Source organism: Colias eurytheme, chromosome 26 (genome assembly GCF_061535395.1).
Source record: "Colias eurytheme isolate Ceu_HAF_F1 chromosome 26, ilColEury1 Martin Lab GWU primary, whole genome shotgun sequence".
Classification (NCBI taxonomy): domain Eukaryota; kingdom Metazoa; phylum Arthropoda; class Insecta; order Lepidoptera; family Pieridae; genus Colias; species Colias eurytheme.
In genome coordinates, this window is record NC_143005.1 from 1,994,940 (window position 1) to 2,019,442 (window position 24,503).

At 32.7% G+C, this 24,503-nt stretch overlaps 2 protein-coding genes across 2 annotated transcripts in view; one reads left to right on the forward strand and one right to left on the reverse strand.

Moving 5' to 3' along the window:
* The window catches only part of LOC149897043 (hemicentin-1-like), a 37,376-nt gene that overhangs the window by 1,406 nt on the left and 11,467 nt on the right, over window positions 1-24,503 (forward strand). The window contains exons 3-29 of the mRNA XM_090117001.1: window positions 152-274; window positions 609-698; window positions 967-1,107; window positions 7,646-7,811; window positions 8,014-8,192; window positions 8,409-8,481; window positions 8,607-8,635; window positions 8,973-9,085; window positions 9,744-9,865; window positions 10,362-10,502; window positions 10,688-10,801; window positions 11,073-11,342; window positions 11,782-11,954; window positions 12,340-12,508; window positions 12,832-13,071; window positions 13,250-13,322; window positions 13,592-13,800; window positions 13,985-14,135; window positions 14,571-14,695; window positions 15,107-15,272; window positions 15,637-15,731; window positions 16,051-16,204; window positions 20,858-20,979; window positions 21,283-21,426; window positions 22,271-22,405; window positions 22,791-22,903; window positions 24,121-24,351. Of these exons, the coding sequence (XP_089973127.1) occupies window positions 152-274; window positions 609-698; window positions 967-1,107; window positions 7,646-7,811; window positions 8,014-8,192; window positions 8,409-8,481; window positions 8,607-8,635; window positions 8,973-9,085; window positions 9,744-9,865; window positions 10,362-10,502; window positions 10,688-10,801; window positions 11,073-11,342; window positions 11,782-11,954; window positions 12,340-12,508; window positions 12,832-13,071; window positions 13,250-13,322; window positions 13,592-13,800; window positions 13,985-14,135; window positions 14,571-14,695; window positions 15,107-15,272; window positions 15,637-15,731; window positions 16,051-16,204; window positions 20,858-20,979; window positions 21,283-21,426; window positions 22,271-22,405; window positions 22,791-22,903; window positions 24,121-24,351 (3,861 nt within the window). The remainder of the gene's footprint in view (window positions 1-151; window positions 275-608; window positions 699-966; window positions 1,108-7,645; window positions 7,812-8,013; window positions 8,193-8,408; window positions 8,482-8,606; window positions 8,636-8,972; window positions 9,086-9,743; window positions 9,866-10,361; window positions 10,503-10,687; window positions 10,802-11,072; window positions 11,343-11,781; window positions 11,955-12,339; window positions 12,509-12,831; window positions 13,072-13,249; window positions 13,323-13,591; window positions 13,801-13,984; window positions 14,136-14,570; window positions 14,696-15,106; window positions 15,273-15,636; window positions 15,732-16,050; window positions 16,205-20,857; window positions 20,980-21,282; window positions 21,427-22,270; window positions 22,406-22,790; window positions 22,904-24,120; window positions 24,352-24,503) is intronic.
* LOC149897044 (uncharacterized) lies at window positions 2,422-5,388 on the reverse strand. The gene is made up of 3 exons (XM_090116805.1): window positions 5,065-5,388; window positions 4,080-4,817; window positions 2,422-3,780 (listed from the first exon to the last, which is right to left on the reverse strand). Exons 1-3 carry the CDS (start codon window positions 5,386-5,388, stop codon window positions 2,422-2,424), a joined length of 2,421 nt encoding a protein of 806 aa, XP_089972931.1.

The following is a 24,503-nucleotide window of genomic DNA, read 5'->3' on the forward strand; positions in this document are numbered from 1 at the left end:
TATTTAAAAAAGTTGCATAAGATAGCCAGTTATGGCTCTTATTTAGAGATCTACTTGATCGAGTTAATTCATTTTCAATATATTTTTGGGAACCGGTTTTGTTAATAAAGTATTCCATTTGGATATACTCATAATATTTATCTATTTTTAGGTAGTATTTGTGCTGACGGGACACTGTAATGACCTGACCAAGCCCACTTTCAAGGTGTACGAGCAAATCGCAGCCGCTAGCTCTGGACAGATCTTTAATCTTAATAAAAACAATGTTCATAAGGTATTTACATCATTTTTATGCATATTATCTATTTAAGTATTTATTTAAAAATTTTATATGTATGTTTATCAGCCATCTGGTTTCCATAACACAAGCGAAAGCTTAGTATGGGATCAGATTGTGCCGTGTCTGAAAATTGTCCTGAAATATTTATTTATTATTTATTTATACATACATTGATATAAAAGGACTATTTTTGCGTCGATTCTATCGCTCATTGGAAAACTCTGCCTGAAAGCCGCGTAGTGCGCGTAAGCAGACTTTTTCTTTGGACAATTATTGAGCGTGATTGTGAATCTAGTAAAATACTAATAACTTATGTTTATAATTTCAGGTGCTGGATTTTGTAAGAACTTCTATAAAGGGCAGATCTGTTAATCTCGCGTCTTCAATCAACCCGCCTGGATATAATTATACACAAAAGGTTTGGTAGCCCTTATTTTATCCGAACTAATAATGTACCATTACATATTCAACACGTACCTATGTAAAATTAAACTCAATTACTCTCTACATGATATTTTGATTCTCAAAACGAGTCTACAAAAAATCTCATTTACTATTTCCTAACTATTTGTCGCAGTATAGTATGGTAGGTAGGTATTGCGACATCTACATCTACTTAAATTAATATAAAATGAGAGTCATTCATAACAGTATTCATGAATTTCTTAAAATATTAATAATTACAGATACCAGTAGACAAAACAGTCAATGAAGTAACAGTGTCTGTGTCGGGAGCCAAACCCCAGATCCGTGTGGTCAATCCCAGTGGTGAAGAGATCACTGGACCACCGCAATTGGTGACTACACTGGATCTTTCGGAAATTATGGTAATTAATAATTATATTAAAGAATAGGCTATTTGACAGTATAAAAAATAAATTACTTTTTTGTGTAATCCATATATATATAAGGTTTTTGAAGCGATTTAAATTAATAAATGATATAAATAATAACTTATTTATTTATAAATCGTCGAGAAAAAACATCATATTTTTTAAAATGACCACGTGACCGAAAACATCCATGATTGGCTGCATCTGCCATGACGTCACAGCGGCGTAAATAACAAGTGATCCCAACGTTTACTCACGTCGTTGCTGAATTTCGCTTTTGATTTTGTTTCTTGTATAACTTATTTCTTGTGATTCAAGGTGTCTGTAATCAGTTTTGTTCTTTATGTGTTAATTTTGTTTGTCATGGAACCTAATTTCGAAAAAGCAGACAGTAGAAATCTACCTAAAGTGGACGCTATAATTAGGAAATAATATTGTAATACTATGTTCTTTAAAAACAACCAAGATTTTTACGCTCCTCAATTGAGAAATGTGAAAACAGCTAAGTACGTAAGTTAATATTTCAATCGTCATTCATTACCTTTTTAGTTAATTGTACCTACAAACATGAATCACAATAGCACAATAATTATGAAGTATACATTTTTTAGATTAAGTCCTTTATTTTTCATTTCAGCCATCCAGTTTATAGGATTGACGTGTGTGTATTGATTATTTTCAATATCAATACAAACACGTCATCATCAATTTATATATGGGTAGTTCTACAAACTATGGAAGAAACTGAGTCTCATTTCGGCTCACATTTTTTTAAACGTTCTGGTTGCGGAATTCAGTCTAATGACAAGAGTACAACGTCTCTAATAGTATATAGAGCGGAACAGACAAAATATCTAATAGTTTTCGATTTATGGCTATTTTAAGGAATTCAAGCCACAGGAAACTGAGAAGGCCACCAGGAAACTGAGAAAAACAACAAAAATAGGTAGAGATCAACGTTTATTTCTCATGTTTTACATGAATTAGTATTATTAAATAAAATTTTAATGGTACTAGTACCTTAAATAATAACAAAAATAGCTCTATGCTTGGCTTACATACTAATTCTATAATTAAACAGTCTTGAACAGGAACTCTATTCATCAAATGATCATTGAGCATTGAGTATTATTATTCTAAGTTTAATTAAGTAAAATCTTCTTAAAGATAGTTAACAATATATGAAAATAATGAAGTCTGAGACTTAATGACACTTCAATCTAGTATTGTACTTAAATCTAGTAAAAGAAAATCATAAAAAGGTGGGTAATAATAACTTTGGCGGTTTCAATACAATATTATTTTAAGCTAAATTTTAAAATCACAGTCAGCTGAGCAGTCAGGGCATGTGAACAATAAAGAATCACCTTTAATGCATCCATCATGTGCCCAATTATTGCATACTAGGCACTGGAACCAGTCATTTCCTGTAGTATCTTCGCTGTAGAGACCACCACAGATAAGGCACTCACAATCACTGTATTTATTTTCCTTTCCATTTTTTGTTTCTTTTTCTTTGCCTCTACATTTCCTAGAATTCAATTTTCCCTTCTGTTTTGTTTCTGTTTTTTTATCGTAGGCTGCCTTTTTAACTTTATCTTTTCTTATGCAAAAAATGATATCTTTATTCTTTTTTGGTCGCTCGTTAACAGCATCTGGAACTTTTCTTTTTTGAGTTTTACCTATTTTTTCTTCTTTTTTTTGTTTAGATAGTTGTTGGGGTAAGTTTGGGAAGAGAGTAGTTGGGTCGATTTCTAAATCAGGCACAGTGGCTAAAACTTCTGGGTTTTCCAAATTTAACGTAAGATCGCTTGCAACGCTCATGTCATCTGGCTGATCCCTTGATTCCGTCTCACTTTCGTAGACATCTTTGAAATTTTGCTGTGACGAGTAGTCTAGAAGACCCATCCGGTAATGTTCACACATAATACCCTCATCACAAAAACAGCTGAGGGTCTTCATTTGTAGCTTCCGTGGCATGAAGGCACTGCCATGTACTTGGTGGACTTTGAGAGTGCCATTAAAAGCGACAAAATTATGTTGATCGCCCGTAATCAATCTTTCCATGTCCTCGATTTCGTTCTTAGTGACGATAAAAAGTGTCACACCTTGGCAGCGACTTTGTATGACACCACAGAACTCAGTCAAGTTAGTGACATCACCTCCACATGCCACCACATCATTTGCAGTTCTTTTGCATACGGCGCCTACACCGTCCGGCGCTCCTTTGCCATGGCCTGCTTCGTGGTAATTCCAAGTCCAATTTATAAGTCCAGGATACAGATCTGTCATTTTAGTCGCTAGCGTGAAGAACATGATTTTGTTTCTATATTGTGTCACTGGACCGTCACTCAAGAAATGGATGGTTTCTATTTGTCTTGGTAATTCCTCCAGTACCGGCTTTAAGTGTGCCCAAATGGCATAAACATTGTGACTCAGATCTGATGATACAGTGCAATAAGATCTTTTAGATCCTTTCAAATACACAACTACTGTGTGAAGAGAGAGCTGTGTACGTGAACCTCCAAAATGAAAAGATTGTATTTCTTCGTGGTATTTCATACAGAAGTTTTCCGAAAAATCCATATGAATCATGGCTTCGTTTTCAGTTAAGGACTTCTTTTTTTCCGATATTGCTTGGTACTGGTGAACGATGTTTCTTTCATGCTGTAAAATTGTACTTAAATCCTTCTTCAATTTCAAAACGAGTTCTTGAACTGTGGTAGCGATACTTTCCCTTTTTTGCTTTACAATTTGCCTTTCTTTCTTAGTTTTAATATCTGCTATGGTTTCTTTTACTAACTAATTATACTTTATAAACTCAACAATTTAATTTATTAATAATGTTAGTAGTAATTAGTTCTGAGGCATACTTAGAAAAGTTTTGTAATTTAAATTAAGATCAACAATAAAGGCTTTTTATTTTATTTTTTATTTTATTTATTTATGGTTTCTTTTGATGCCACCCAGTGATTGTAATTGATCGGCATGTTTGCGTTGAAATCGCAGATGGGAAGGCATTTTTCAGCGCAAACTTCACACTTTCTCTCCAAACATGTTTCGTTGAATCTGTCACAGCAGACTGCGTTTAACACATTTTGATAGGTTGGTACTTTTATTATTTTTGCGTTATAAAGAGCAGTCACAACAAGTTGGAAGTTGGCGTGAACAGTACACAAGCATGTATCTCGATCTGTTATTTTTGGGGCGACTATCCATTCGGGTGCTAGCCTCGTAAACATTGAGTAGCTGATAGGGACATTTCCTGATTTTAAATATTCTTTGTGGAGATTTTTTAATGTGTCTAACCTGTATCGTCTTTGTACCTTTTGTTTAGTAACTTTATTCCTTACGAACTCCTTCTTACCTGCACACAGTCTACTATACTTATCGTCTTCCAAAAAAGTTTGAACAATCTGTTTTAAGCAACTTTTTTGTTTTTTTTCGATCTTTTTTTGCTTTTCTTGACTCCACATCTTTTTATAAGTAATAACCTTGTTCTTTATCTTCCAAACCTTTATTTTATTCACAACCTGGCCCAAAAGCAATTTATTTGCTACTTCTTTCTCTTGACGAGTGTTCAGATTAGGCATATTGTCTGTTATTTGCTTTTCTAATACGTCGCCAAATAAAGCCTTTTTAACAACGTCAGGCCGCGTTGTTGGATCTTCAGCTAGTTGGGTCATTTTTGTATTAGGTGTAAGCTGCAGTTGTTTTTTTTTGTTTTTTCATTCTCTGGCATCTTTTTTTATATTTGCTCAGTTTTTGTTTCAGCTTTGCAATCAAAACGTTTTTGCGTTTTAACTCCTGGTTTCTTTTAAAACGCTGCTTTTGTGATCGCTCTCGAGCTGATTTCAGTCTTGGATTTGGCGTCGGTGACAACGGTTGAGGAGCATTTATTTCAAGATTTTCCTTCTGAGGTCGCTCTTGATTACAGAACCCGGGACTCACAGGTTGCTCGTACAAACTAGACGGGGGGGTATTTTCTCTTACAAATTGGTTCATCATATTAGTATTTAACTTTCTCTTTTTGTAAGATTTGTCTGAGTATTCCCTCCAATTTTTGCGAGCTTGCCTCTTTTCACGAGCCGTCATTTCAGAGACTAGTTTCTTTTTTCCACATTCTCTCATCTTTTTATATTTTTGCTTTCTTTTTTCTTTTTCAGCTGCCAATCTCAAGGGATCATTTTTAATTTTTTCATACCTCAATTTCTCAGCTATCCTTTTTTTTTCTAATATTTCTTCCTTTGTCAGTTTTTTCTTTGGTTTCGCCATTTTTTCTGTACAACAAAATATAATATTATTTAGTGTTCAAAATACAGTGCAATGCAACCAACTTTATTTTACATGTGTACAATCATTGTTATTTGACTATTAAAGATTTATTTTTACACTATGTCATGGCATAAGTTAAGTTGTAGTGTAAATACCTATCTATGCCTATGTCAAAATAGTTCTAGGAACTGCTAAGATCGGTAAAAGTAATGTTTTATGTTTTTTTCCGAAGTTTCTAAAAGATTACGTGATTACTAAAAGTAGACCATTACCAATACTAATTATCTGTAGATTTTTAATTACGACAGATACTCAAATGATTTCTTTCATTAATATATACGTAGTTTAATGTCTATAGGTAGAAAGTTCTAAGTTATCTTACGCAGAAAGAATGTTTTAGTGTGAACTTATCAGGATCCTGGATGGTTCTCAGTATCCTGGCTTTCAATTTGACAGGAACCTGAGACCAGGATCCTGAGAATTTCTGTATAATATTAAAAAAAACATATCAATTTATTACATTTAACCAGAATTAAGCACAACTAGGCCTTTGCGTCAGCAACTTGCGTATCAAAATGCTATATTACCTAATATTATTTATTAATTACGTAAAAAATATCTTACCAGGATTCTGGGAACTCGACCGATTACGACACCACTTCACTTGCTCACCGCGCCGGGCTGACTGAACGACGCGCTAGGTGTGAATATTTAGATGATATTCTTTGTCTCTTTCGTACGTCTGATTGACTCAGCTGAATGGCAACATCGCACGGCAAAAAACCTAGCTGTTATTTGCTTATTTTACATCGATCAGGATCCTGATATGAAAGCGTGGGGACAAAATGTTGACAAGATTTTTTTAATGTTTTTTTGGGAAAATAAGATAATAATAATTCTACCTAGCAAGAAAACACAGTAAACTTACCAATTTGGCTCTCAAATTACCTTGATACAGAAAAGTAAATAAATCACGACGAACTTTAAACCAGAATTTATCAGAGGGACAGTTCAGGATCCTGAGAATTTGACACTTTGAACAAAGATTTCGTGGCATAAATAAATGTTTTAATTAATTATTTTCAGTGACCAACAAGAAGCAGCTTTAAATAACAGTATTCCGTACAAATTGATTGCTTTGAAACGTTTTTTTTAGTATAATTTGGCTGAGCCGCTAAAAATTCCTTACTTTGTAGAACGACCCATATATCATTATCTTACCTCAAGCAGGTAAGTAATGAGACGATTTATACTATGTATTGCAAATAAAATAAACTGCCTACTAGGTATTCAACACCATACTTACATCGAAGTGGTCTTCACAAAAAAATATAACTGTTTTAATTGATATATCTAATATCACTTGGATTTCTGCGAGCTAACTGCAACCACTTTCTACGCATTTTTATATCTTTTGGAGCACATATAAATAGTTTGTCAGGGGTTTTAATAGTCGTATTTCTGCATCCAGGAACTACACACCACCTATAAGAACTCATTTTCTGGTTTTTAAACAGATTAACTTAATTATACTATAATTAAAACAAAAACGAACAATAAGTAATAGGAGCAAGTTGATGTTTACGCCCCGGTGACGTCACTATGGTCGCGAGACGCCATATTCTTCAAAATTGTGTTTTGGCGGCGTATTTGAATATCATGTTTTTATTTTCCATTTTCTCAATGAATAACTACAAAAAATTAAGAAACATGTGTTTTGTGTGCTCTATAAACGTATCTTAATAATTTGAGACAGTTTTCAAAACCTTGTCAAATAGCCTATTTGTATCAGCGAAATTTAAGAAAAAAAGAGAAAATAAATTTATTGCCAAAAACACGTAGTTACATACAAAATTTATCTTAAAATTATAAGGGCAAATAGACACAGCCTCAGAAAAATACTGCACAAAAACAGCGATGATTTACAGGCTGTACCAATGATTGAGGTTCGTCTGATAAATGTTGGTTTTCTTTTAAAGAGACTTCAAAAAAGGATAAATCTGTATTTTTTGTGTATTTAATACTATTTTAAGCGGTTAATAATATGCTTTTAAAAATATGGAACTTCGTTTTACCCTCATTTTTGTTGTAGAAAAATTTAACTAGTATTTCAACTCTAGGCTTTACGATGTTAAAAAGTTTAGTAGAGTGCGAGCTTAATGCGTTTAATCATGGTTATCATTATCTTTTGGTTTGATTTTAAAAATGATTATTTTTAAAATGTTTGTGGTTAAAAATTTCCTTCTATATATTCCAGATAGTAAAAGTACTCGAACCGGAGCCCGGAAATTGGAGTATAACAGTAGGAAGCAGTGCATCTCACTCTGTCCGAGTGTTGGGCACATCGGACCTCTCTTTCTCGCACGGGTTCGCGGCTCAAACGCCACAGAGTATGAAGGACACTGGTTATAGACCTATGAAGGGTAGGTTGAGGTTAAATGGCACAAAAAATAAATGAAAATATATGTTTCGCTCAACGGATTAGTGAGTGAATTGTTATTGCATAGTTAGTTTGTTGATATCTTCGATACATGTATTCGAAGTCGGATACTCGTATCATATTGTGTTTCATTAATTATTTAATTTATTTAATGACATTTAAATCTTATAGAAAACGTATTCTAGGTACTTACAACCACATGATGATCACACTTTCAAAACCGGATGCTCCAGTAAAAGTAAAATACGCGGAGATATTAAATTTGGAAGGAAAATCCTTATTTGAGGTTCCACTAGTAAAAAAACAAGATGGCGCCTATTTAGCTGATGCGTTTCTACCGCCTGATGAATTATTCTACTTATCTGTGAGTATTTTCACTGTTTACAAATAAATGAGATAGAAGAGTCTGTTTGATATACGAAATCTTTAATAATAATAAGTTTTATGTTTTGATATTTTTTTTACGACTTTCTAAAGACCAGAAAAAAAGTATATATTTTTAAATGATATTTTTGCTAACGCCAAGAAAAGCCGCAGTCTAAAATTTATTTTAGCTCAAATTGCATATCCTACATTATAGATAAATGGAGTCGACGAGAGTGGTCAAGATTTCAGAAGAGTCGGCACTACTGCAGTACAAGCCAAATTACCAGGTAATTAAATTATCTACAAAGTTAATAAGTATTGAAATATTTCTTTTTTAGTTTACTAATATTTCTAATTGAATTTAGTGACTTGGTTTTTGGTGAAGTGTAAAAAAACAACATTTTTGTTACAGATGCTCCATACTTAGTTGTGCCTCAGAGGGTATGTTAATTTTTCATCTTTCTTTGCCGATGCATCGTTTTCTAATTCTGAAAATCCTAAATGTCCTCATATAAACTCCGTAAAGAATTTTTAATGCATAATCGTTGTCTATATATTAAATATTCAAGTATTTCGCATTCTATACTAATAATTTAATATTTTCTAGTGTTTGATTTTACGCGAGTATTATACATTTAGAAATTAAAGTTTTTAACGGATTGTAAACGCGATTTATTCATTATATTATTTTCCCGACGTTTCGAACACTTTACAGCGAGCGTGGTCACGGGGAGACTGAATTAAACTTTAATTTTTAATAATTTAATTACAAATTCAGATACAGGCCCGTACACATGAGCATATAGTTCTCTCTTGTGAAGTGGACAGTCTTGTTCCTGTGACCGTCGCTTGGTATAAAGACTCTGTTAGTTTGCAGAGGGGTTCTAGCTTGTGAGTATTGTTTTTATGTTATTGATCTTGTAAATTATATAATAAAATTGTTTTTTTTTTTTTTACAATTGATATTAATCAAACCTATTTCCCTTAGTTTTATTTATAACACTACTAGCTTTCCGCCCCGGCTTCGCCCGTGGTACCTACATGTTTAAACTATCCTATCTCTCAAGTTGGATCGAACTGCACATGGTGTGCGAATTTTATTATAATCGGTTAAGTTGTTTAGGAGTCCATTGAGGACAAACATTGTGACACGAGATTTATATATATTAAGATTAAGATAGCTTAATAATGAAACAATTTTTTGGTCAAACAAACATGTGTTTTGTGCCTTTTTGTTCTCTTTTTGTTTGTGTACAATAAACATTGACGTTCTAAAATCCTATAGATTCACAATCTTCTATTAAAAGTTCGTCAAAAAATGTCCGAGCGGTGATGTATGAAACATGAATTGAAATTAACATCTTATTCCGAGGCAGTAACACTTAAAACGTAGCATAGTATGTATTGCTAATTCGAAAACTCTGCCTGATACATGTGTATGGCACAGTTTTTCTTCGGACACTTGATTGTTGGACTTGTTGTTTATTGTACTTCTATGACAATAAATAATATCTATTAATAATTAAAATACATTTATCCACACTTACAGACAGAGCACAACACTAGATCACGATATATCAGACGTGCGCGAAGGACACGCGGGTTCATACACTTGTGTGGCGGGGAACGCCGCGGGGACAACTAGTGCGGAAACTGTGTTGGAGATTATTGGTAAGATGTGTGTGTGTGTGTGTGTGTATGTTGTTGATCAAGTGAATGACATGGGCATATTTTACAGTATTCCGTAAGAGGTTATAATGGCAAGTTAGTAAGAAAGACGTATAATTTAAAGTTCCTTTTAGTGTGATTTTCGCGTTTGATGTGTAGTACTAATATCAAGTGACTTGAAAAGTGTTAATTATAAATTTTCTTATTTACCTACATGTTAAAATCTAATGATTCACTTTACAATTTTTATTCTTCGTTTGAAATATAAATGACGGTAGTAAAATTTTATACCTACCAGACAACCCTGATTATGTTCTATGACCCTCATATGTAATTACTGTTCCGATGACACATTATACGATTTGCTTTTTTCAATAGTATATTTTTCTAACCCCAAAATATGCATTTCCTGTCATCTATTATTAATACTTGTCCTATAACATACACAAGATTACTTACAATTTTTTGTTCTTCATTTCAATAACGTTCAAATTTACAGTGGATCCGCCTCAAATATCAGTGTTGCCAGCTAACACAAGCATTTTAATTGACGAAGACTTGACTATAACTTGTTCTGTATTTAGCGAAGCTCTATTATATGGATCGAAAATTATTTTCAACGGCACTGATGAAGATTCTGGTAAGACAAAATTGTAATAATATTGAAGTGAAACTTTTTTAGGCGAGTAAAATTTCATGGTCGTGTCATGGCAGTACCGTCACATCATGGAGTAAGCCGACGATTTTGGTATATTTGAATCTTGTCAAAGAAGTTTCTTTTATATTTTAAAATTTTACAAAAATCAATAAATGTTTTACATTAAGTTCTAGATTTCCAATTGGAGCCCAATTTGGATGGTATTTATACATTCAATAAAAGTATTAAAAATGTCAGTGAAAGGGACGCAGGATTGTATACATGTCTCGCTCGGAATAGAGGTAGGTAGGAGTAGTTGCTTTTTATTACAATTTATTTATTTATTTTGATTTTATTTAAGTATAATATAACTTTATATAAATTATATAGGAATACATTCCTGTTTAACCCCTCTATCTACTAAAAACCGCATCAAATTCTTTTGCGAAGATTTATAGATCTAAGCGTACAGTCAGACAGTCAGCGGGACGCGACTTCGTTCATACTATGAAGTTATTTACTTCTAAAACATTTGTATACCAACTTTTTAACATATATATTTATAATTTTCAGGTGGAATAACAAACACATCAACACACATAGCTGTAATCACACACCCACACGTGCAAATCATCGGCCCGCACACACTCACAGCACACGAACATACAGACATACAAATTACTTGTGATATAGAGAATGCTCTACACATGCACTGGCTGGACCCGAATCGAAACATTTTGGATGCAGTTTCCGTAAATGGTAGTTACAAATCGGTGTTCAGTGTGAAGGATTTGAAAGAGGATGGCACTTGGACGTGTGTTGCTAGTCGAAAAAATTATACAGGTAATTTAAATTTTTGTTTATCATTTTTAAATTACTTAAAAATACATCATTTTAAATAAACTAGAAATGATAGTAATGAGTGTTGAAAAAGATTTAGCAATTTGCATGTTGCAATTTTAGGTTCAGCCTAATTATACAGTAAATCTATAGTTACTAATATTATTAAGCTGAAGAGTTTATTTGTTTGTTTGAATGCGCTAATTTCAGGAACTACTGGTCTGATTTGAAAAATTCTTTCGGTGTTAGATAACCCATTTATTAAGGAAGGCTATAGGTAGTATTTCATCACGCTAAGACCAACAGGAGCGGAGTTATGCGGGTGAAACCGCAGGGCACAGCTAGTAAGAGTATACTAGTAACTGAAATAAAACGAGTCCTATCCATTTAATTAAGTGTATGATTTCCAAACTATATTCTTTTGACTTTTGAATTATTTCAGCATCCGACTCTATACATATAAAATTACTTATAAACCCTGAAGTAAAAATAGAAGGTTCCAGAAACATTACAGTACTTAATGGAACAACGGTTCTAGTCAATTGTATTGTCAGAGCTAAACCTGAACCTGAGATAGTATGGTATAGAGATAATGAAAAATATATGGATCAAAATGTAAGTAATTTAATATTAAATATAATAACTTTGTGATTTTTTTGAGCTTTAATATAAATTTCTCTAGCTTTATGGTACGTAATCTTACTAGTAAGTAAAAGAAATAAAATCATATTTGGAGCTAGGACTATGGTCCGATACAAATATCTATCTGACCTAGACATAGCCAAAGATGGCTATTAGCTGGTAGAGACGTAGACTATTGGCTGGTAAACTACGGAAAAATAGAAACGATGATACATATTTGATTTAATAAAAATTAAGCATAAATTACATTTTAAAGTATTAAGTCGACAGGAATGCACCACACTCATTTATTTTAATTCACAATAAATTTATGAAAATGAAATAATTAGCTTATTTGTACCTAATATGATATTTACAGATAACTAAAATATCAAATAATACGTACAAAAGCACTCTTATACTGGATAGTACCAAAGAAAACATAAATGGTACATATTTCTGTTCTGGCGAGAACTCTGAAGGGACAGACAAGGACAACATCACTGTGCGAGTGAGAAGGAAGATGACTTTATTGGAGGGGTTTGCTGGTATCTATCTAATTCAATTAAAATTTGTCTCAAATTATAAAGAAATTGCTGCCATTCAATGATATCCCAAGTTATAATCTTTAAAATTCACAAATCGATATTTATTAGAGTATAATATGTTGGAGCCCTTGACTTGCGTTGTTACCGAGTGAAAACATAATATAATATGCGCATTAGACTATATTATTTCACTATCAAATTTCATACAGTTGCAATCGATTATGTTTGCATACAATATTAACAAAAGTCCTTCCATTATCGCAAACTGACTGATCATAACTATTTTTATAAGTCGAATTAACAACATATTCTACTTATTTCAGATCAATCAGTAGAACTATACTCAAAAGTAGAACTGCCATGCAAAATAGACTCATATCCCCTACCTACCATATCCTGGTATCACAATTCCACACGAATAATAAATTCTACCAAGATGGCGGAAAATTCTACCATTTATATAGAAATAGTAGATTTTGACGATCTAGGAATGTATTCGTGTGTGGCTGATAATAGTTATGAGGTTTTGGTTGTTAATGCAACGCTGTCTGTTCATGGTTTGGGTAAGAAATTGTTTTTAAATTATTATTGAGTATAAATATTTATACTTTCAAAATATGTTGCATAAACATACAGACATGGACAAAATCTGGACATAGTAATATATATCTCCATTTTTTTTTAATCTTTGTAGTAAAATCAGTAAAAAAATGATGCGAATTCGTTTTAAATAATTTACAGAGGCTCCAGTTATATCAAAGGAAACAACCAAAAAAATATCTCAAGAAGGAAAATCAATAATTTTGACATGTAGGTAAGATTTTGTATTGTTCACGGTATTAGGCATTTTTAGAACATTAATCTAACAAGATATGTAGTTTCATCTAGCATATTACTACGAAATTATATTTTTTTATGAGGGTAGCTAGACATTCTAAGAATATTTTTAAGACACAACAAAAGTAAATAGGTTTTACCTTTAAAAATAGATATTCTAAGTTGTTGTCTTATATAAAAAAAAATCTCAAAAATATAGTTACTGGGAAAAAAAATGTTTAACTTTAATAATTTTAAAAATTTCAGCTTGTTAAAAGGTAAACCAGAACCAACAATAACGTGGCAATACAAAAGCCATAATTCGAGTGACTTTACGAATCTTACTAGTGATGTATCTGTTATCGATGATAAGATAATGATATCTAACGTTAGTATCGATAGTGAGGGGATCTATCGATGTGTGGCGGAAAATATTATTGGCAGAGATGAATATTATATGGAATTAGTTGTACAGTGTAAGTATCTTTTGCCTTTTATTGTGTATGAATGTTTTGTTTTCTAAAATAAACGGAATAAAAGCGATTTTGAATATTTTTTCATTACGAAAAATAATTCCATATTGTCTGGTGTAGTTGGGAGTTGTGATGGATATAAACATCTTAATTTTTAGTCTGACATTCGATTTTTTTTGTCTTATAGATGCTCCAAAACTGCTGTATCCAGAAGAGAAAAAAGACATGCAAGTGAAAGTGGGGAATTCCCTAAAATTGAGTTGTAATGTTACTGGTTCGCCTAAACCAGTCGTGGTGTGGACTAAAAACGATCAACCAATAGGTTTTTCAAGAAATATGTATGTTGGCTTTTGTTGGGTACATTTCTTATTTATTTGCAAAAAAAAAATATGAGGATTTTTATGAAAAAGGGTGTTTGAAACGAAAACAGTTTATTAACCGACTTCTTTTGAATACTACTACTATTTTGCCAGTAGTAAGCCAGTTAACAACCCCTATATTTGGAATAGAACTATTTGTATTGAATTTATGGGTTATTTAGGGTCCCAAGACACATGTATTTCGCTTTGTTTGGGACCCACTGTCGTACATTAATTGTAAAACATAAAATGGACAAATAAATTTATTTCATTTCATTTTTTTACATAATAAGTGTAATCTTGTTGGTCGAAAAGCAGTCATTAATTATCTTCCAATTTCGTCTTACGCCTAACGTTTTCTACACTTAACCGACATTTAAAATATCCATTTATATTCTCTAAATGAACTTCCAGTCATCTAAGCGAAGACAACGATTTGATCATAGCAAATGTATCTCAATATGAAACAGGGATATTTGCTTGTAAAGCTGTTAGTAGTTTGGGTTCTGTGGCCAGGAATTTTACACTCAATGTGTATGGTATGTATAACAATGTTTTTTATTTACTTATTATTAACGCCCATTTCTGTTTTTACAAACTCAAACATTTATTAATTATTCGATAACACTTCTTCTAGAAGCACTTTGAATCGTCATAACATAGTTTTATCATTTACCACCGATTAGTTAAACTCACATGGATAGAAACATATTAACATATCAGAATAATGTAAAAACGCCTCTATGCTAAGTATAATTCCTGTTCACGCATAAATTTCTCTACAATCACTATAGAGAAGCCCCAAAAAACCACTCTACTTATACCCAAGAAGTAGAGCTATTAAAAGGGCATCTAATAAAGTTCACATTCTATAAAAACTATGGCAAGAAATATAAAAAAACTATGTACATACTTACCACATTCTTTTTTACGCTTTAATAATTTTACAGAAGCCCCAACAATCTATTCTACCAATAACCAAGAATTAGAACTACTAGAAGGACAACTAGTAGAGTTGCCATGCTCTGCTCGTGGTGTTCCCACACCTACAGTGTGGTGGCAACACAATAGGAATAATATTACTAACAGAATATATGTGGACGAATATGGGATTAGGTAACGAAAAAAATTCTCGAAACTTCTTTAATTATGAGAAATTTTTAAAGAACAAAAAAATCATTAGACGGGATTCGAACCCGCGTCTTTCGCCTTTCCTTCGAATCCCGCGTAGCGATCGATCTTTTCAATTCTTAAAAATTTCTCATTTATAACTGCGCTCCGCGGTTTCACCCGCGTAGCTCCGCTTCTGTTGGTCTTGAGATTAGCGCGTTCAAACAAACAAACAAACTCTTCAGCTTTATAATATGTATTAGTAAAGATTTGCATGCTATAAAAAAACTTTATCAAATTCTTTATCTAAGATTATTTACGGATTTTAAACGCGATTTATGCTTTGATAATAATTATTTCCTAATTTCAGATTTGTTGCGAATTTAACAGATTTTGGTAATTATTCGTGCATAGCGAGCAATGATCACGGCACAGCTACCTTCAACTATACACTCTTTGTGTGGAGTAAGTACTATTATTTCACTTATAATTATTTTAATTACCTTCCTTAAAAATTCCTAAACTCTGTACGTTACACTTTTACAACTAAGCTGCTGGACTGATTAATATAATAAAAATTAACATATATGGTAGTTTGAAACCAGATTTCATTATTTGTAAACATTCTACATGGCCATGTTCAAATCATAATATTTAATTATTTTTAGGGATGACGCCGTTCGTTTTTCTCTTGTTATTTTGTGTTGTCACTATAAAATATTCCTAATAAACTATACTAACTACAGACTAAATATAATATTAAATAAATAAAGTTTTGTCACAGTGCCGCCATCTATAACTCTACCGTTCGAAGAAAATAAGAATGTTCTAGAAGCAAGTAACGTGACGTTATCATGTGATGCGATCGGTTTCCCCATACCGGATATATCTTGGGAGTTTAATGGGGAAATGTTGACGGAAAATACTACGGAAATTAGGTAATTTTATTTGTTAATTAATTATGATAGGATCAAATATGGGGTAAATAGTTAAGTTAGTGTTATATTTTACTTGGCCATCCAAAGTACCACCACAATTACCATCACATGGGCACAGCAACCCACAGTTCGCATGCCAGGTAAACATGAACAGTAATAGTTAGAAATTATAATACAATCTTGCATGTGCGTGCCTGGATTGAAACCTTCCGCGTATCAACACAGCATGTTCAGGTTCTATGCCAAAATCTACAATATCATTAAAAACACCGTCTCTTGCTACTTCAATGTGATATACGCCATTGCGTATATGTTCAGCATAGTAGCTACGCACAAGTTTTACATGATATGTCCCAAATGCAAACAATATATATGGTCGTTTCATATGGTCGTAACTTTTTACTGACAGCTTATTTTTTTTTGTGCTAAACTGAAAGTGACTCTATATTTAGTGGTCTATAAGTCAACATAGGTCTCGTGGTGGATATTTGGACCACTTTTGTTCATTCTCCTTTGTTTTAGTTAATGATCGACTTATTTAATTTAATTGATACATAAGTAAATAAACTTTTTTAAATCTAATAGAAAATTTTAAAAACCTAGGTACCAAGGAAAATAACTATAATATACCTTTTCCTAGGCGTCTTCAGTTCTATCATACTAGTGGACTTATTGCCTTCCTTATGCTTGTCAACTTTGTGTTATTTTATGAATTTTATAATTATAATACATATCCTGTTATTCTTTTGTTTACCGATCGCGCTGTACTCTTGGAAGACTTCCCAATATACCGCTACCACTTGCGATTACAAAGAGATTGATATTATAAACTTCGTACTATAGTCCGTTCGCGTTAAGAAAATAGTGAGTCATCGTTGTCCGCCGGCCTGGCCACGCCCCAAATTAGAAAGTCGAGTTCACAGTGACCAGTTGAAATCTGACCTTCGAACAAAACGGTTGTGTATTTTGCGTGACTCGTTCAACAATAAATTTTGAAAATGAATACTTCACCAATTCGAAAGAATAAAAGTGGATCAATAATCCATAGCGGAGAGAGACGCTTAATTTACAATGTTTATAAGTACTTTAAATTGTGTGATTTTAATGCAACTAAAAAACGAAAAAGAACAAAATTATTTCATAATAAATGTAACTGAAGAATCTAGCGATACTGAATAGTGATTTAAGTAATTTTAAGACATTTTTTTTTCCATTAATAATAATTTAATGTTTAAAAAAATGTTTGTACTTTTTCTCCACTGTGAATAGACCCTCATCCTGTAGTTGCACTGATGACTCACTATTTTCTTAACGCGAACGGACTATAGTTACGTGTTCAATACCGTCTACGTTTAGTTCCTTATCGCAAACTAGATGGCGCCACGTTAGAATTGTTCGAAATTATATCGCGCTAGTGTTTTGTTTTTGTTATATCATGTATACACGGACACGACACCTTGGACCTTTGTTTCGTCGTAATTTAAGCGTATTTATTGTGTTATTTTTGTAAGCTCCTTCCTTAAGGAGTTGAATGTTGATATACGTGCGAGTAACAGCCTAACAGGGGGGGAAACTCAATTAAAAGTACTGTATTGTCCTTTGTGGAGTCACCATCTATAATCGCCAATCGGAGTTCCGCGTTATTTATAAAAAAAGTTACTCTAAATCAATTATCAAACTGAAATAGAGTAAATAAATATCTATTCGAATACTCGATTTGTACCGAGTTTGCTGTTGAGCATCTATAAATTCCGATATACCAAAATATTTTAAAATCCTACTACCCGTTCGCTTCGAGTTGGCCGCTTCACCGCACCGCACTCCTAGACAGACCCTGTTAGTACCGTCAGTAACGCAATCACGTGCGCTCGTTCGTCACTAATATTGCTCCCGTTGTTTTTGGTTATGTTATTTGATCGTTTTGTTAAGTTTATTATTGTTAAGTTTTATAGCTATTTCTTATATTTTTTAGATTTATTCAGCGAGGAAATCGCTGAAGTAAGTAATTATACAAACTGTTTTTGTTATTTTATTTTTCGGAGTGTTATTATTTTTTTTGTCAATGGTACCAGTCGATGAGCCTGTGACATCATTTTGTAACGGTCATCGACGGCCAACTCGAAGCGAACGGGTAGTAAATCTCTATTAATTCTTATCAAATAATTATGATTATGATTTTATTTGGTATTTGCTTATTTTAAAACTGTATATTTCTGTTCATATTTTCTTTCGATGATTAATTAAACATATCTAATGAGTATCGATCACACACACACACACACACGCACACATGCGCCCACACACACAATACACAAACACATTACACACATTAATATTATTTAGTTATAAACAGTTTATTTTTTTCATGTAGATTACCTATTTTAAGTTAAGGATGAGCGGGTCCTCCTGACACAGGTTTTATCTTAAACTTACTACTCCATATTGTATGAAATTGAGAAGGGAAATAAACTATTGTTTTTTTGTCTTTTTTTATCGATACTTTGACAGCTTACTCCTCTATCTTTGATCTGTGTCTTTGGACTTTGACAAGCAAATTTCAAATGGCCGCTCGTTAATTTAAATGTGCTATTTGCTTTTTGTAATTTTTGTTTGATTCTAAAAAATGGCTATGCTATCCCTCCGAAGAGTTAAAACACTGCTTTAGGAAAATACAGTCAATCTAAACAAATATTTTAAAAGGGAAAATAAACCCTAAAAATATAAAAAGTAATATAAATATACTGTGTGACATTTTAGTTGATTATAATTTTTTAAACAATTGTGATAAACATAAATAAAACCGGCCAAGTGCGAGTCGGGCTCGCGCACAAAGGGTTCCGTAGCAGCAAATATAATAAATTACAGTTAAATCAACCTATCTCAAAAACTATAAGAGATACTTTGATCAAACCAAAAATCGTTGAAAGAGTTAATTAGCATGCATCACCTCTATTTTTTTTAGAATTTTATACCCCGTAGTTATAAAAATAGAGGGGGGGGACATACTTTTTACGACTTTGAGAGCTGATATCTCAAAAACCGTTCACTTTAAGAAAAATGTTTTTTAGAAAACTTTATATCATTTTAAAAGACCTTTCCATTGATACCCCACACGGGTATGTACATCGAAAAAAAAAATTTCATCCCTCAGTTACATGTATGGGGGGCCCCACCCCCAATTCTTTTTTTTACTATTTAGTGTCATATTTTTGTAGCGGTTCATACAACACATATTCCCATCAAATTTCATCACTGTAGTACTTATAGTTTCCGAGTAAATCGGCTGTGACAGACGGACAGACGGACAGACGGACAGACGGACATGACGAAACTATAAGGGTTCCGTTTTTGCCATTTTGGCTACGGAACCCTAAAAAGAATTGAAATCATATTTCCAAGAATAATTTTTTATAGTTGGTGTCGCTCTATAAATCGAATTTTATGTGAAAAATTAAAATATCAAGGGAGGATGACGAGACCAAACAAAAAGCACAATAATTTGTATTATAATAAACATAAAAATAATAAAAATATGAAATAATTTTTGTGTTTGATAAAAAAATATATTTCCTCATTCTTGTTACCAAATCTCAAAAAATTTGGTGTTTGCAGCTAGACTAATTTAATTTCATAATATAAAATGATAAATTGAAATCAGTCTTATCATTTATGAAATTCAATCAGTCTGACTGCAAACACCACATTAATTATTTTATGATATTATTGATTTACGTAGTTATACATATACTAGCGGTCCGCCCCGGCTTCGCCCGTGGTACATATGAAAAATAGATGTTGGCCGATTCTCAGACTTACCCGATATGCACAGAAAATTTCATGAGAATCGGTCCACCCGTTTCGGAGGAGTATGCAGACTAACATTGTGACACGAGAATTTTATATATAAGAGAAGATATTGACAAAAGTTACGGAACCACAAATCCAGAGGTCGCTGCTGTTTCAAATTAATTGGCAAAAAAATACCGCGAGATGGCTCCCTATTCCCTGTATATATTACTTTCCTCTATGGCGAGTAAGTACGCGAACTTGTGGCTCGACAACCTTTTTCGCTCATGTATCACCCCAAGTACGCGTACTTAAAAACCGTCGAGTAAGTTCGTTGACGACCCAACGTGTTTGAAATTGTGCTCGTAGCCCGCCTTCACTCGCACGTCTGTCACCTCCGGGAGCCGCGAGCCTAGCCTGTCTAGCTATAATAGGTGTTACTAAGTGCAAAAGTTCCTCATATAACGGCTCAGGCAGCAATTATGCAAGTCTTCTATCAAGAAAAAAATTTGGACTTTGTATGGAAATCTGTCAGCTGATTAGCGAAGTTTCCTTACAAAGTCCAATTTTTTTTTTACGAATTCAGCAAAGTTGTAGAACAAAAGTTGTTCAGTTTCATGAGTAGAAGCTCCTGTCTAAATTTTTCAAACGTCTTACCTTTCACCTTGTATAGAGAAAACGTAAATATGTACCACGGGCGAAGCCGGGGCGGACCGCTAGTATTAAATAAAAAGAGTATTTAATTACACGGAATATAATGATCTAAAAAATATAAAATCAACACAAATCTAAATACCTACATTAATATGAACAGTACTGTAATAATTCAGGAGCCTATTTTTTTTTAAATTAACTTTTTCCTTCCAGTTTCAACAATATTGGTAATTTGTACATACAAAATGTTAGTTCAGATAAAGTGGGCGAGTATGTATGTGTGGCTGAGAATATCGCTGGATTTGATGTTAAGAGATTTTTACTTGATATACATGGTAAGTTAATAACTTAATAACTCAAATTAATATTAATAACTTAAATAATTTAAACATAGAAGTGTGCGTCTGTGACTTCAATTTAGGTAACAGTTTTTTTTTCATGCTCTTATTTTAATTAGACGTTACTTAAATAAAAACGAAACGTTTTTTGAAATTTTTATCAGTGTAGATTCCTGTTTATACAGACTAAGGAATTAATATAACTATAACTTTTGTGTGCAATCAATATTTTTGTAAATTAGGAAATTAAAGTGCTAATTACGAATACTTAACAAACTAATTTACTTTATTTTATTTCAGAACCGCCAAGAATAATATCGAATAATTTAAAAGAATACATAGGAATAGAGGGTAGAGATACCGCTATAACTCTATCATGCAAAGCTGCGGGCAAACCTCGACCTTATGTCGTGTGGATGAACGATGAATATTATTTGGACAGAGGTAAGCTTAATCTACCCTCATCTTTTGTGAAAAAATTTAATCTTGTTTTATATTTTGCCTTAAACTTGTGTCTTTGTCTTATCTGTCTTTCGAGATAAATTAAAGGTTTTTTTGCGAAATTTGTTTTTATTTACTTGAAAAATACGTAATGAATTGTAATTTGTAATGAAATTGTTACACTTTCTTAAATGATTTTGCATATTCCATTTTCATGGGTGAAAGAATTGGGTATGAATAATAAAAAAATATTGATTTTTTTATGTATTTTAAAACTTTATTATTAATAATATCGATATTTAATGCAGAAAACTCCAAAAAAATTTTTTTTGTCAATTAATTATAAGCAATTAAAAATTGATGAAATTTAAATTAATATAACGTGACTATAAACGTGCCATGACTGGTCACCATAGATGTGACGTCAAAATGTTCTACTTGTATACGTTTTTCTATCAACTGCAATGAATGAAAACTAACATTATGACGTCACACGCGTCCGGGTGACGCTTCGGGAGTTGTCGGTGTGTCTTCGGTACTGGATCCAAAGACTAATTTTTATTATGAAATAACTTTTGAAAAACATATTACAAAAAAAAATCGTTTTGTCATAAAACTAAATATATAATCTTTCCATTAAGCACAAAAAAAATTATTCAAATACCCAATTGTCACAAGTAACTGCACAAATTCATGAATAAAATTATTACATACGTCATATTTTTTTTATATAGCTACCTCCAAGTTAATAAAAATATTAAATATTTATCTTTATTTAATTAAATTTAAGTAAATAATTTGAAAGGAATCTAACCTTTAAAAACTTTTTTTTTTGTATTCACTTTAGATTCCCGTTACAATATCGACAGTGAGGGTAGTCTAACAATAAATCTACCCTCAGTTGAAATGAGCGGGAACTACACTTGTGTCGCAAGGAATTATCTAGGAAATGTCACCGAGAATGTAAAGGTGAACATTTATCGTAAGTACATGTATTTTTAAGGAATTTGTTCGAAAAAAAAATACACTACTACTGAACTCATGCGGATGAAATTAAATGTTATGATTGATAATTATCTATATTAGTACATGAATAAAATACTCTTTATCTATTTGTGTACCTGTCTTATTCTATTTGTGTACCGTTACGAATATAATCGATGAAGGTTTATTCCACTTTGTATCGTGTATTTTGTAACAGGCGGTGGACTTTGATGATCGTTTTAGCAATATGTTTGGATTTTTATACAGATTAGACATTTTTATCCCGTTATATATACCTTATCTAGATGAATAAAAAAATATATCTGTTTGTCTTAATTTTTTTCTCGTGAGATTGTAAATACGTATTTGTATTTTTGTTATAGCCCTCCCTATAGCACAATCGGACGAAGCGCTTACAAAAGTGACGTTAGAGGAAGGAAAATCTGCCGAAGTGGAGTGTCCTGTGAAACATGCACAAGAAATAAAATGGTACAAGGTTCGATAGTTTTGAAAATAATTATAAAATTTGGAGTTGTTGATTGTTTATACATTTAGCACTTTCTATCTTAAATATTTATATTTGGTACTGTGATTCGCTTCAAACGCTAAATGAAGCGATATGATTGGTTCCTTCCATTGGCATCTTTGCACATCCTCTGGGGGAAAAGCACACTAACTACACAATGATTATATCGATCGGTTGTGAAATTTAAATATTTGATTTAAGATTTTGAATATTTTCACTACGCGACAATTATCTATACTTATAATAAATCTGTAGAGAGGCCAATTCTGTACATGAAATATATTTAAAAAAAAACTATGAAGGGGTGATAAGGGATCGCTACTGATGCCAAAAATGCAATCAGTAAAATTTTTGTCTGTCTGTCTGTCTGTCTGTCTGTCTGTCTGTATATTCGTTATAGAAACAAAAACTACCCGACGGATTTTAACTAAATTTGGCACAATTATTCTTCATACTCCTGGGCAGGTTATAGTAAAAGAATCATGTAAATCGGTGTAGAAACACCAAAGTTATACATGAAATACGTTATAAGTCATCGCGCGTGAATACAGAATCATGCCATAAGGATTATTTTTGTGTATCAGTTGCCGCGTTCGACGCGCTGCGCGGCGGGAGCTATAAAAATTAAAAAGGCGGCGGGTCTGCACCCGTTTCGCGTTGTCACGGCATCACGTGTGAATGGCTGAACCGATTTCGATTATTCTTTTCTATTATATTCCTTGAAGTACGAGGATGGTTCTTATGTAGAGAAAACGTAAATATGTACCACGGGCGAAGCCGGGGCGGACCGCTAGTATTAAATAAAACAAATATATACCTACGCCAAGAATTAAAAACCGATTTTATAGTTTAAACAGTCCATTGTTTTTTGCCTAATAGGAATAATATTAATTTTTTGTGCCCAACACAGTGGGCTCCGCACATTCCAGCTGATTCCAGCGTGAGCGTGGACGTAGCGTGGGTGCCACGCTTCCACGCTAACTCTGGAATGATTATCCCACTGTACATAACGCAAATAAAATCTTATTGCAGTTACAATGTTGATCATAATCAAGTTATTTATAAACGTGGTTTGGTTATTATAAAAGATATTTAATTACGACAAACCCTTTTTAGGAATTTCGTTTAAATATATGATGAATCAAATCAAAAAAAGGTTTAAATTATCCTGTTTCTTTGTTTATTAGGACAGCACGCTAATATCAACAGGCTCTCTAAAATTTCCGAACGTATCACGCTCACACTCCGGCACATACTCATGTGTAGTGTCCAACACAGTGGGTTCCGCACATTCCAGCGTGAGCGTGGACGTAGCGTGGGCGCCACGCTTCCACGCTAACCCGGGGAAACATGAAGATGTGACTAAGGGATGGGATTGGTATTTCGATTGTGAGGTCGATGCGAAGCCGCGTGCTAAGGTATGTATGAAAAATATTTAAAAAATCTATGAACTATAAAATAATCTATAAACCGTCATAAATAGCGGGTAAAATATAGTATTGTTATAATTAATTTCGCTGCTGCTAATACTTGCTGTTTAGATACACAATAATATCGCAAGGCGCAAACA

Bases quoted from the DNA above. Each gene is read 5' to 3' on its own strand.
- LOC149897044 (XM_090116805.1), bottom strand. From the start codon at position 5,388: ATGGCGAAACCAAAGAAAAAACTGACAAAGGAAGAAATATTAGAAAAA. The intron at 4,818-5,064 runs GTGAGTCCCGGG...AAACAACTGCAG, and splicing joins CTAGTTTGTACGAGCAACCT to CTTACACCTAATACAAAAAT. The intron at 3,781-4,079 runs GTGGCATCAAAA...ACAATTTTACAG, and splicing joins CGATCAATTACAATCACTGG to CATGAAAGAAACATCGTTCA.